This window comes from Eublepharis macularius, chromosome 4, assembly GCF_028583425.1.
Source record: "Eublepharis macularius isolate TG4126 chromosome 4, MPM_Emac_v1.0, whole genome shotgun sequence".
Classification (NCBI taxonomy): domain Eukaryota; kingdom Metazoa; phylum Chordata; class Lepidosauria; order Squamata; family Eublepharidae; genus Eublepharis; species Eublepharis macularius.
Window position 1 is genome coordinate 156,408,520 of NC_072793.1, and position 13,560 is coordinate 156,422,079.

The window sequence follows — 13,560 nt, forward strand, 5'->3', positions numbered from 1 at the left end:
TCAGCTAGTGTTAACGTGCCTGTTTGTTTCCAATGAGGCTGGAATTCCTTACCTGGAGGAAACCGGTTGGTTAGTAAATGCCTGCAATGGAGAGAAATCAGGGGCTAATTTCTTTCTCCACCTATCCCAAGTCTTTAAGGATGTATGTAGGAATTCATTTTTCAGTGCCTGAATGGGATGGAGGAAGGGAAAATTCCAAAATACTTCATTTAAGGTTTTGGGGCAAATATAAGTTCCTTCTATGTGTATCCAGTCCTCTGTCACATGTTTGTTTAGCATTTGACCTACATTGACAAATTTAGCTGCAAGGTAATATAGTTTTAGATCTGGTATACGTAACCCTCCCTTCTTGGAGTGATTATGTAATACTCTAAAGTTGACTCTATGTCAACTTTATTTAACATTGTTTGCCATTTGTTTAGTTGTGTATCAGATACCACTATTGGGAGGGAGCAAAAAAGAAATAAGAATCTTGGGAACACAAAACTCTTTATTAGATCTAATCTGTCAGGCCAGGTTAGGATTTGTTAATGCCATTTTCTCAGCTGATTTGCAATATCAGTAGTTAGTATAATTGAATGTGAAAAGGTGTTTTAGTTCTAGAGGGGTTTGTATACCAAGATGTCTCCAGCTAGGGGTGACCCCGCTGAATGTAAAAGTAGTTTTTAAAATCTCTTTTTCCTCCTCAGAAATTTTTATAGGGAAGAGTTCTGATTTTTATTGATTCACACTAAGACCAGAAACTGCTGAAATCTGCTAGTGTTTTGCTCAATGCTGGTAAAGATTGTATTGGATGTGATATATAGAGCACCATATTGTCAGCAAACAAGCTTATTTTATGTTCTTGGCTTCCTACATGTATTCCTTTGATCTTTTTATTGGCTCATATTGCTTCAGCTAGGGGCTCCATCCCCAGGGCAAATAGCAGTAGGGACAGGGCAGCCTTTTAGTCTAGATTGAATGTCACTATCTAATATTTCTAGTCAAGCAGTGATTATTAGTTGGTGCTTTGTCTCGTTTGGTAAAGATACAGTTAAGGTTCTGATTATGAGCTTTCCTTAAAACAGAGCTAAAGATAAAAATCTAGATTCCTTATTGTTAACTATCTTTCAGTAAAATATGGTGTTGAATGACTAATTTGTGCTGGCTTTAGAGATGTGTGTTAATTATGCATCTATACTCACCTCTTCACGTCCTTTTTTCTCACCCAGACTCTCACCTCCCTTCCATTTGGATAGTATGTAAAAAAATAGCTTCAAATGACTTTAGAATATGTGATTACTACCATGCAAATGCATTAACAATTTTAAAACATTAACAAAACAATGAGTGTTTAATGATAAAAATAATGGAATTTATTATAAGTATATTATATTTATATTATAAACATAAATTTGTATTTAGATATTATAAATCAAAAACAGTTTAGATTACCCCTACTACTCCCTCCCGCAGATACCCTCTGTCTCCTAAAAAACATTATTAAATATGAAACTAGAATTCCCCCCTCAATCCCCCCTTTAAAAAAACCCACTGTCTTTTAATTCTTAGATCAGATTAGTACAGTGCAAAAAAGTCAACAATTTTAAATTGGTAACAAAAAAAATAACATTTGATTATAAGTATAATAAAGTTGAATACAAATCAAGAACAGATCAGTTTTCCCCAACTACCCCTCCCACAAAATTCCTCTACCCTCTAAAAACAATATCAAATATGAAACTAGAATTCCCTCCAGTTCCCCCTCTTCTTAAAAAAAGAATGTCCCAATAATTTTTTCCCTCTCTTCCCACTTCTAGAAAATTAGAATTCAATCCCTGTATTATATATTATTCCCAAATTCCCCCTCTCCTCCCTTACCCCTCCCTTAACTATTCTGTTACCCACAAGAATGAAATAAAAAGTTAATCTCTAATTCCCACAATGGATTAAGATAAATTGATTGTTAACAAAAATTACTCCCTGACCCACCCTCCCCCCTTCTCAACTACTGATCTGCTCAAATGAGACAAAACATTGTTCGTCTTTTCCTGCCTTTTCCTTCTGTGTTGTCCATTCACCTAAGATTTTGTAGATTAATAAAGTGCTAGGTTAGAGAAAATATTAATTAATAAGAACTTTTAATTTGATGGGTCACACAGAGGAAGCCTATCAGCTTCCTCTCCAAAACAAATGATGAAACAGGGTTCACAACTCTTTTTTCCCCTAGCTGGAGGCTGACAAAACTGTTCAGGGCACAACTTTTCTAAGACTCTACCCTTTCCCCCTGTATATATAAATTGTGTGGTATCTCCCCTTTTGCTATTACTGCTATTTTTTATGGCAGCAATGCGAGTCATTTGATGTATACCACTCATTCCCATCCACCTTCTGAGGGGATAACTTTGAGACTTATTTATAAATAAATATAACAACCATAATATAAACAGAGTTAAAGCTGAAATGCCTGAAAAATACAAACTATTTCACGTATTGGACCAGATTTCCAAATCGTAGGTTCAATTAACAGCACAGATGACTAGCTTTGGATACTTTCGGTGGAGTAGATTGAAGTGCAAGCTTTCTTTTAGATGATTGTTTCTCCATACAATTCTGGTCATCAAATTGCATAATTCTGAGGAGAGCATAGCCACTGTCTTCATCCAGCACATAATAAAGTTTGCCTCTGTAAAAAACCTGAAGCTTGAGCGGTGTTACCCACTTGTATTGAATGTTTGCTGCTTGTAAAGTTGAAGTAATAATTTTGAGTTCTTCTTTTGTATTGCTGCAGAAGAGAGATCTGGGTAGAATTGGATAGCAGATCCTTGGTAATTTAAAGATCCTCTGGTTCTGGCTAGATCCAGGATGTTTTCCTCATGTCATCCAGTATTATGACCATGTCCCTGGGTCCTGTTCTGACAGGATTGTTTAATGTGCCTTGTCTGTAGGCAGCTCTGATTACTGGAGTTACCCCTTCTTCTAGAGTCATAATGTGTGCCAGCCAGTTAGACATAAAGTGGACAAGGTCAGTGTTTCCTTCCAAGCACTCTGGCATCCCACGAAATTTTTAATTAAATTTTTTACTTGAGTTTTCCAAAATTGCCACTCGTTCTTCTGTTTTATAATCTGCTTCCTGTAAGTGTTTAACATTTTCTTGAAGCATCAGGCTTGATTCCATAGCCTCCTCAGCAACTTGAGAGACTTTTTGCAGATTGGTGTTGATTTCTTCAATCCTGTCCATCAGAGGCTTTATTATAATGGCAATCTTGTCAAGGATCCTTTCTCAATACTGTCTGTTTTACTTCAGAGTATTCATAGAACAGTGAAATTCTTCCCACATTAAGAGAGAGTTATCTCCTGCCTTCAGTTCCTCAGAAGCCTCCATTTTTTTTCCTGTCAGTTTCTTCTGCTGCTTTGCTCGTTCCTCGACTTGCTGACTGGAAATAAGCTAGGAGAGATCCTGATTTCATCGGAGAGAGTTTATTTGTATTCCCCCCCACACACGCACACTTTCTTCATTTCTTTCAGGTTGTTTAGTGATTTATAAAAGTCTCAATTGATCGAGACAGGGGACACCCGGGCCCGTAAGGATCTTCTATCATCTATCATTTCAGCGGGCCTGTAAGACAGAGATGCTCCACCAGGTGTATGGTTGAGGCCAGCATGAGATCCTCACTGAGCCTCCCACCAGCCTCCCACTAAGTGTGGGGTTATACAGTGTTCACCAGCCAGCTGCCCAACATATGGGTACAGTATGGGGCTATGTAGTGCCCATTCCTTTGCTGACCTACGTATGGGTTGCAGTACATTATCTGTCCGCTTCCCTCTCCCTGTATGTTGATGGGCAGGAATCTGGAACTGACCCCATCTTGGGACAGTTATTATCTGTTCGTTGATTTTATGATGAACTGTTGTTTTATGAATTATTTTAATATTTGTATTATATTTTTATAACTGCTGTACCTCGCCCTGAGCCTGCTTGCAGGAAGGGCGAGTTAGAAATGTAAATAACAACAACAACAACAATAATAAGGGAGTCAGAGTTTAGTCCCTAGTGTCTGCCATGTTCACTCAGGCACCACGCCACCCGTTTCCCTGACTTCTTATCAAAGAACATACACTAAAAAACTAAGGAGCTGAAAAGCGCAGTCATATAAAAGAAGTGATTCAAATGTGCAACTTATTTCTGGAAGCATCAAAATTACAGAGACTTCTGAGAAAAGTGAGTTTGACATACAAACCCTTCCAGAGCACACTGAAGCTCATACACAGCATGTAAATCATCCCAACTAATTCTTCTTTTCTTCTCATACTTGAGTATTTTGTATTTGTTGTTCACTTACAAGGCCAGGAAAAGCAGTAGTCAGCTGGTACACTTTTCAGGGGCAATGATATTTTTTTCATATTCTTGTGAGGCACTAATGGTTCGGGTATTTCATCTTGTTTAAGAGAACAGAGAATTACTCTGTCCATGCTTCTGTCAAGAAAGGCCATAACTATATCTGTGGAACATCACTTGTTTATCAGCCTTGAGAAGTATGTCTTTTGTATCAAAGGTTCCCCTCTCGAAAAAAGAGACTTTCCTTTTTTGAGCCATTTAATCTGTTCACACTTTCAGTCGTCTTTTTTATGCTTGTATCCTTTCAACTGCCCTGACCTAGTTAGCCCAGATGAGCCTGATCTCATCAGATCACAGAAGCTAAGCAAGAATGGCCTTAGTTAGTAATTGGATGGGAGACCCTCAATGAAGACCAAGGTTGCAGAGGCAGGCAAACATAAACCACCTCTGTTAGTCTCTTGCTGTGAAAGCCCCACCAGGGGATGCCATGAGTTAGCTATGACTTGAGGGCACTCCCTTCTCCATCCTTCAAAACTACAGAAATAGTTGTCCATGTTTGGGTCTGCAAACTGGAAGTCATTATTTTATGTATGTCAGTAATTTTTGATATTTTTGCAGCTTCCTATAGTGAAAGTTAAGAGAGCTTAGTCTTATACAGCCCTGATCTTGATGGCCCAGCCTAGCCCAATATCATCAGATCTTAGAAGCTAAGTAGGGTCAGCCGGGGTTAGTATTTGGATGGGAGACCACCAAGAAAGTTCAGGGTCACTACACAGAAAAAGGCAATAGCAAACTACTTCCATTCATGTCTTGCCTTGAAAATCCTATGAGAGCCATAGCTGTGACTTGATGGCACTTAACATGCACATGTCACAGTACTCATTGTTCTGAAACTTCACTTTCCCCACTTTTAGCTACAAAGAAGGGCAATAGTTGCAGTCTCTGAGCCAGGTTCCCAAAATTGGGGAGGAATACTATATCAAACTCACCCTAGCACCTACCAATTTTAGGAACGGCATTTATTTCCACTGCTTGGCTATAACGTACAAAGTAAACTGTGACAAGAGGGAAAAAATACATAATATCCATTATCACTTGCAAGTCTTTATATGTGCAAGAGTTCTCCGATTTTGAGTGTATGTTACAAGGGCCGTAGCCTGACTACTAATCCTTTGCCTTTTCACTACATTTTCATTTTACCAAAAATTCCCACAGAAATGGGTCGTTATCAAAGAAAACCTGGGATTTCATTTAACCCTCTCCCGGTCTGACTAGAACCAGTACTGCATGGTGCTTCACATCACCCCGTCTGCATTACAGTGCTACGGCATCACTTTGAATACAACTTCATGAAATAGGCAGATTTGGTTCGTTTAACCTGACATAACCCTCTTCTGTTGAAAATGTGTTTTGGCCTATTCAGGGTGGCCTAAAGCTTATTTCGGGGTGCAGAGGGCATGGAGCCTTCAGAGTTCCATTCACAAACACGAATAAGGAACTGGCTGGGAATCTTCAGCCTCGTCTTAGTTCTAGAACAGAACCAGATCGAAACGATCCCTTTGCGTTCTAGTCAGCGGCGCGCAAATAGAAAAGTCCATAACCTGCCCGTCAGGATGCATTCGTGATTTCTAAAATATTATCCTCTGGTGTCTGTCAGAGGTCCCAAGTCTTGCATTTTAAAAATGCTGCTCCAGGGTGCTCTGTCTCCAGCCGCCAACCCCCAAAGTCCCTTTCCTTTCCTCTTGGCTGTTAGCTGGAATGACCGGTAACGTGATCGCTTTGGGCAACAAAAAGGGTGAAGCGCAGGGCGGACCGTGTTGCTGCAAACTGCGCAGGCGAAACGGAGAAGTTGAGCCTGGAAAAAAAAAACCCTTCCTCGGCGTCTGTGGGCTGCGGTGGTAAAGGCCTCTCTCCTCTCTTGCACATTTATTTTCCTGGTATTCTTCTTTTTACCCTATTCTATCTTTCCTCAGTATAAGTATTTCCTCCCACCTCTCGCCCTCTTTTCTAGTCAGAACCTGTACGAGTCTGCCTCCTTGGTTTCCTGCTTAATGTGCGTGTTTCTTTCTTTAGCTGTTGTTAGCCGCCAGAAATGAGGGGGGAGAATAATGGTGGTGTAAAAGGGGGGCAAAACAAATGGCTGGGAGAAGGACGTTGACATACCGTTTTCTCCTTGAAGCAGTCGTTAACTTTGAATTGCTCTGTCATTGTGGAGAGGCTCCTTATATTGTGCCTGGCTTTGGGGCTCACCCTCAGAAAATACCTCGTGGATTTTAATGCCTCGAATTTCTAAGTAAGTCGCGAAAAGGCTGGGAGTTTTAAAACAGCCCGGTTGTGCAATGTAAAATCCAGTATCCGAGTAGGAGAGTAGAGCAGTAGCTTCGGAGACAGAGCATGTAATAACTGCCTGGTAGGCAGAAGTTCAGCAAAACTCGCGCGAGGAAACGCGATATTTCGCATTTTCCCCGTCGCGATCCGGAAGAGGGCGGCATGAGGCGACTTAAGGTTAGTCGTCTGGAATCGGCCCAGGTGAAGCTTTCCTGATGGCTTATCTTCAGCAGCTGTAATTTCTGCAAAGCGCTGAAATGATGGGGGAAGAGGCAGGGGGTGTCTTAATTAAACCTACTCACCCCAGGCCCTATCTCTGCTCCCCTCAGGCCCTCCCCATTAGTTCTCTCTGCTTGGAGAGGTGGGACCCGGAAAGGAATACCCCTCCCCCATGTTGGGCTTGCCTAACAGAGAGGCCCGCACTGCTCAAGGGAAGGGTATCTGCAAAGACTCAAGGACAACGATTCATGGCGGATTATTTTCATTCCTTAACAAAAGGGACCTTGGCCATTGACACATCTGCACCGATCTGGCTGCATGCCATGACAAAACAATATTTGCTGGACTGTGGCCTGTTCTGTACTGGACCAGGTTGTTCTGCCATCCACCTTTGCTTTCCTTTCTTCATTCAGCTTTGCCAGGAGGAGACCAACTTTGCCTCAGTGTTTGTATACGGACATCCCTGCAGGCAATGAACTGACTCCAGTTCTCCTCTGCGAGGATCCTGGCAACCGTTTGAGTAGTTCTCCTCTGCATCCTGGAGTTTAGGAATGTGCACTATTCCCTTTGGTGCGAGCCAGGGTTTATTTGGCTCCTGACATTGCCCCAGTTAGATGGGAAGGCAATGTCAGGAGCCAAATAAACCCTTTTCCACTTTCCTCAGCCCCTGTATCCAGTAGCCTCTTAGAAAATTGGACATGTTTTGGGAGCTCCTGGAGATTTTTTAAACTTAATTTTCAGATGCATGGAGGCTTGATTCAGTTTGGGAGGGGGTGGGGGAGGGGGAGCCTTCTTTGTGACCTGTTTTCTCAACCTGAAATAGGCTTTTACTTCTTGTTAATGGGTACAGAAAAGTTTATTCCAGTGGGGCAGATTTCAGCTCCTTGAGCCCATTTCAGGGTGGGGGGCGGGTTTAATGTATCCTTCCTGCAAATGTGAAATTTGAGCCTCTAACTACTTGAAAATAGTCTGTTGTTTATATCCCACTTTTATCCCCAATGGAGACTTAAGGCAACGTGCAATACTATTCTCCTCTCTTCCATTTTATCCTCATCAATAACCCTGTGAAGTAGGTTAGGGTGAGAAGTTGTGACTGGCTCAAGACCACCTGGAAAGCTTCCAAGGCAGAATGTGGGTTTGAACCTTGGTCTCCCACATCCTACCACGACACACTGCACAGGGATTTCCAACACTGAACTCCACACATATATATAGTTTGGCCCTCTGAGTTAACTGGGGGTTCTTGAGTTGTGGCAAGAGACTGTCACTGAAGAGAGTTTCAAGTGGGTAGCCATCTTGGTCTGCAATAGACGAGCAAGATTCTGGTCCGTAAAGGTCCTGTCCTGGATAGCCCAAGTGAATCTGATCTTTTCAGATCTCAGGAAATAAGCAGGGTCAGCCTTGGTTACTGATTAAATGGGAGACCTCCAGTGAAGACCAGGGGTGCAGAGGCAGGTAATGGCAAACCACCCATTAGTCTCTTGCCATGAAAACCTCACCAGGGATTGCTGTAAGTCAACTATGACTTGATGGCATTCACCACCAGCAGCAGCTCCTTAAAGACCAACTAGATTTTGAGTGTCAATGCTCCTTTTGTCAGATACATCAAGTGAAAAAGGTGAGAATATCTGATACATCCAAGTGAAAGTGGAGCAGCTACCCAGCTAACAAGAAATTTTGCCTGCTGCATACATAACATGGATGGAGCCGGAGAGAAAAAAAACCAAGCAGTGCAGAGCTAGAGACCAGACTGTTCTCCATAGCCAGGATGAGAGTCATGGTGGAGAGATCAAGGCAGTGGAGCCATGAGGAGACCTTGAATAAAGGCCAGACACCAAGTCTTTGCCTTCCCCTGTCCAGCCTTCTAAAATGGGGAGACATTAGGAGGAAGTGAGTTGGTTGCCTGTGTAATTAGAACAGTGGGCACACACCAAAGCCCTACCAGAAAAGCGCACAAGAAATGTGGTGATTTTAAGGTAGGTTAGGCAACTGCATAAGTTAAAGTTTTACACAAATCCCGAATGGGTAGAGCAAGGGTGTGGTGGGCTGATCTAGGACTGAATACCCGTTCCTCTTAAACAATTACAAATTCATTCAAGATCTTTAAAAAAGAAAGAAAGGGCAATAATTTAATGTCAATACAGTTTAAGCCATGGGATCACGTTCCCCAGAGTTCACCCTTGCCACACCTCAAATAACAGTTGAATATCCAGACAGCTGCCACGTTTTGTCTGGCTTTGGTCATCATAAGAAGTGGCCACTTTCTGCCTGGCTGCAGTGATCAGATAATAGAACCAAAAATCTTTAGTTTTCCCACCTTTTCAGATAAAAGGCTGTATGCTCTAAGGGATATTGGTATATCCCAGCTACTGCAGAAGGCACTATCTGAAATCTGAGGAGGGTAGAAGCTTTCCTTAGAGAGGGCACTTGTTCAAAATACTTAGATAATTTTTGAGATCATGCTGAAATTTAAGTGCACTGTATCAGATAGCAATCTTAGTGATAATCAGGGAAAACCTGGCTATGTACACATCTGTCTTTTAAAAAAATCCTATTTGGCAGCAGTACTGATTTAAAAAAAGGGAAAAGGGTTTAACAACTCAACCCAAAATACAGAATGAACTGGGAGGGTCAAGCTACCATATAAAAGTGTTAAACATTCTTCAATTATTTATTACAAATTGTGTATACAAACACCATTAAAATATAAAGGAATAAAAGTATAAATATCAAAACTCATAATAAATGCATACAAGATTTTAAAAATCCATACAAATTGATGGAGAATCCAATGACCATGATACATGCATTGAAATAAATACTGTATCATAATACTTATAGTATCTAAAAATAAACGGATCAGATGTGTTTTGGCCCAAAGTGGCCTTCCTCAGTGGTCATTAAAATGTTATGTGCAACTACACACATCCAAGAATTCATTATTCCAATAATAATTACAATTCAATTAAAAAGAATTAAAAACCAGGTGTTGCTGTTAAAATAGCTTGCATAATGTGTAGTTGTTAAGATTTACACAGAATACCATGGAAAGACACTCACGGTTGTTTCGCTACACATCTGATAATGCCTTCAGTGTTATTCTGGTATAAAATAATACCTATCCTTGGAGGTGTGAAGTCTCCATCAAAGATAGCAATGAAAATTTTCAGTATGCGTTCAATAGGAGTTTTGATATTTATACTTTTATTCCTTTGTATTTTTAATGTTGTTTGTGTACACAATTTGTAATAATTAATTGAATTTTTTAACACTTTTATATGGTAGCTTGGCCCTCCCAGTTCAAGCAGTACGGATAAATACAGAATACCAAGGTGAGTTCTTGTATTTGTGGAATGGGAGTCTCTAATCTTAAGCCATTTTTCCTCATCAGCTGTCATCAGCATGGAAAACGACATCAGTGCTCTAGAACCACTATTGGAGAATGGAGACCGCAGCATCCTTATCCCTGGACAGGGAGTCTCGTATAACGAGAAGCTTGGGGGAATCCCTCCGCGCCGCTCTGCAGCATCTTATTTTAACTTATGGAACCGCTTGGGTTATGGCATGGCCTGTTTCCCCCTCAATACTACAAAGGAAAAGTCCACTATGACTGAGGCTACTAGGTCTCCAGTCCCCAAAAAAATCTGGTATTTGCTTCTCATTCTCCTGACCACTGTGCTAATTATAGCAAGTATCTACATCACTTTTTTCATTGGGCATCCACAGAGCCAACCAGCTCAGGCAGAAGTTGAGGCCATCTTGGTTAAGCCAAAGGAGCTCAATGTTGCAACTCTTCTGAAAGTCCAGAGTCAAGAGCCACCTTGGGGAGCTATGAGGAATTGCTTGGATAAAGCTGTTCAGAAGTTCTCAGAAGAGCCAGAAGTGTTAAAGAAGAATGCCAAGATGGTCCTTCAGTGTAATGGAACAAGGCAGGAGTTCCAGTCTGGCAAAGGAGAAAATGTCATCGAAGTGGCCTGGATCAATGACAGGGTAGACTACCTCATCCAGAAAGAGAGCATTGAAGTCCATGTAGCAAGGCTCAGCAGCCGTCCTTGGCCACTCAATCTTACCATTATTACTGGAGTCCGCCGAGAGCTGAGTGCCTTCGAGGAGATACAGGGCTGCCTTAATGAGGTCGTACGAGAATTTCCTCGAGAGCCTCTGATCGTGCAAAACAATGCCAAATTGGTGGTATCTTGTGGCACAGACCTGACCTTCATATCTGGTGAGGGGAAGACGGAGATCAGTGTGTACAGAGAAAACAACAAAGATGGGAAGATTCAATATTCAGTGAAAGCTACTGGGGAGGTTAAGTGGGCCAGGTTTTTCACCAGGGGCTCCATCTAGCTTAGTGATTGAAGGCGAATGGTGGCCAGGCCAAACAGTGTAAGGGATAGTGTTGTGACCTTTGCTAAAGACAGAAAGCAACTCTCTGCCTTCAAATGTACAAGATCTTGGGGGCAGGGAGTCAAAATCGGTTCAGTATTCAGTGCCTGTTCATGGCACGGTTGACAATAATAAATTGTTCAGACATATTTACTGAGCAAATCAGTTCTATTCCAAGATATCTCTCCTGAAGGAACAATGCATAATCTTAAATCAAACTTTTCATTTAAAAAAAACTAATATTCTTATATATAATAAATCAATCAACAGGAAAATAAATTGTAGTAAACTATATACAGCGTATTGTCGAAGGCTTTCACGGCCGGAGAACGATGGTTGTTGGGGGTTTTCCGGGACACTGAGAGATCTCTGTCTTTTGGTGCTACACCTCTGAAGATGCCAGCCACAGCTGCTGGCGAAACGTCAGGAACTACAATGCCAAGACCACGGCAATACAGCCCGGAAAACCCCCAACAACCATATATACAGCGTATTGGTTTAGTGCTGCATGATGTTCCGTTGTTATAATCCGTCTAGTACAATTGTATAGAAATACTTTGTCCTTTGATACATGTAAAATGTACCAGATCGTTTTTTTAAAAAAGTGGGGAAGAAGAAGAAGAAGAAGAAAGGAGCATATGATATTTTGGGTGTTAATGTAAGATACTTACTTGGTCAGAGAGGCATGAGCTGTTCATGACCAGGTTCTTGTTTGATAATCTAATTTTTTTTCCTAGAGGCAAAATGTACTTTTAGTCTTTTTCTGCCCTAGTCATTTCAGCCGAATTTTTGTCTTTGCAGCAGAAGATTCTAGCCTGTGAATATGATGATTTGCTTTAAAGTTCAATGAATTTATAGATTTGGGCACCTTGTTCTGCATACATGAATTCTACCAGTGGTCCAACCAAATAGAATTCTATGTAAGTGCTTTCAATAAAAATTTAAATTACTACTTCTTCTGTATCATGTTATATGTTTAAAAACACCTTTCTTACTATCTTGTAGTTTATGGAATAGATGATTAACCTTGGTTCATTTTTTTCTTCTTAATATGGGATAAATTTAGGATTCCTCTATTGGAAAGCAACCCTGTAGGAATTTGCAAGCATTTAATTTTGACCTGGATAGCCTAGATGAGCCTGATCTTGTCAGATCTCAAAAGCTAAGCAGGGTTGGCCTTGGTTAGTAGTTGGATGGGAGACCTCCAATGAAAACCAGGGTTGCAGAGGCAGGCAATGGCAAACCACCTCTGTCAGTCTCTTCCTATGAAAACCCCACTAGAGGTTGCCATAAGTTAGCTATGACTTGAGGGCACTCTCTCTACTAATGATATCATAGTGTTTATTTTCCTTTAGTACTAAAATAATTTTGTGGATGTTATTACAATAGTTCTATAATATAGGCCAGCATTAATGTTATTACTTCAACACAGATTGGGGGCGCAGAGGCAAACTTGCTGACGAGGACCATTCACAACTCACACTTGTACATTCTTTTCCCCCCTACAGTATTTATTTCGGTATACACTGTTCTGTCCTTTTATTCCCACAACAATCCTATGCAGTAAGGCAAGCCAAGAGAGACTGATTGGCACAAAGTCCCCCAGTAAAGTTCAGTGCCCACAAGGATTTGAACCAGGGTCTGCGGGTCAACTAGGTGATTTCCCTTCTGGTATGGTATGATCATGTATTTATTCACTTGCAAAGCAAGGGTTTGTTTGTTTTTTAAAAGCAATGCAAATGAAGCTCAAGGGTTGAAAGCAAAACACTACCCTATCCACCTTTGACTAACAGGGTACTGCAATCAGTTCATTTTTCTTTCAGTCTAGATCCTTTTTGGTTTTTGAGTCAAGCTGGAAAACAAAGTAGGGGAAAGTAAGAGGGCAGAGTTTAACTCCCACACACACATACCCCCAAGTGCTCAACTTTTAGTAAATGTAAGGGAACCCATTGCCTACTTTAAACCGGGGAATGCAAAGATAACCATGAATAAATTTATAGGTGAATAAATGCACATAGATTCTCACCAACAGGTATAATTTAATCTTTCGTCAACCATTGTAGCACAGAGGCATAAATAGTACAAGACAGACAAGTCCTTTGTTTTCAGACCAGGCTTTGGGGTTATTTTAGAAGCCATTTTTCAGAGTAGTACTGATGACCAATCAACCTTTGTGATGCGTGTGTGTATTTAAGCACTGGATTTTTTTGTAACATATGGGTGTGTTATATTAGCTGAAAACTGAGGTGAGATTTTGCAGCTTAAATTTTTAGTGTAGAATGTTTTCGTTAGCTACCTTGAGCCTTTGG

General features: G+C 40.9%; 1 protein-coding gene across 1 annotated transcript; it reads left to right on the forward strand.

Annotated features, from left to right (window-relative positions):
- Nucleotides 1–6,107: 6,107 nt before the first annotated feature.
- LOC129329448 (uncharacterized) lies at nt 6,108–12,203 on the forward strand. Its single transcript, XM_054979030.1, has 2 exons — nt 6,108–6,216; nt 10,257–12,203. The coding sequence occupies exon 2, from the start codon at nt 10,268–10,270 to the stop codon at nt 11,210–11,212; it is 945 nt and encodes a 314-aa protein (XP_054835005.1). The 5' UTR covers nt 6,108–6,216; nt 10,257–10,267; the 3' UTR covers nt 11,213–12,203.
- Nucleotides 12,204–13,560: the final 1,357 nt, after the last annotated feature.

Coding starts and splice junctions, on each gene's coding strand:
- LOC129329448 (XM_054979030.1), top strand. CDS start 10,268: ATGGAAAACGACATCAGTGCTCTAGAACCACTATTGGAGAATGGAGAC.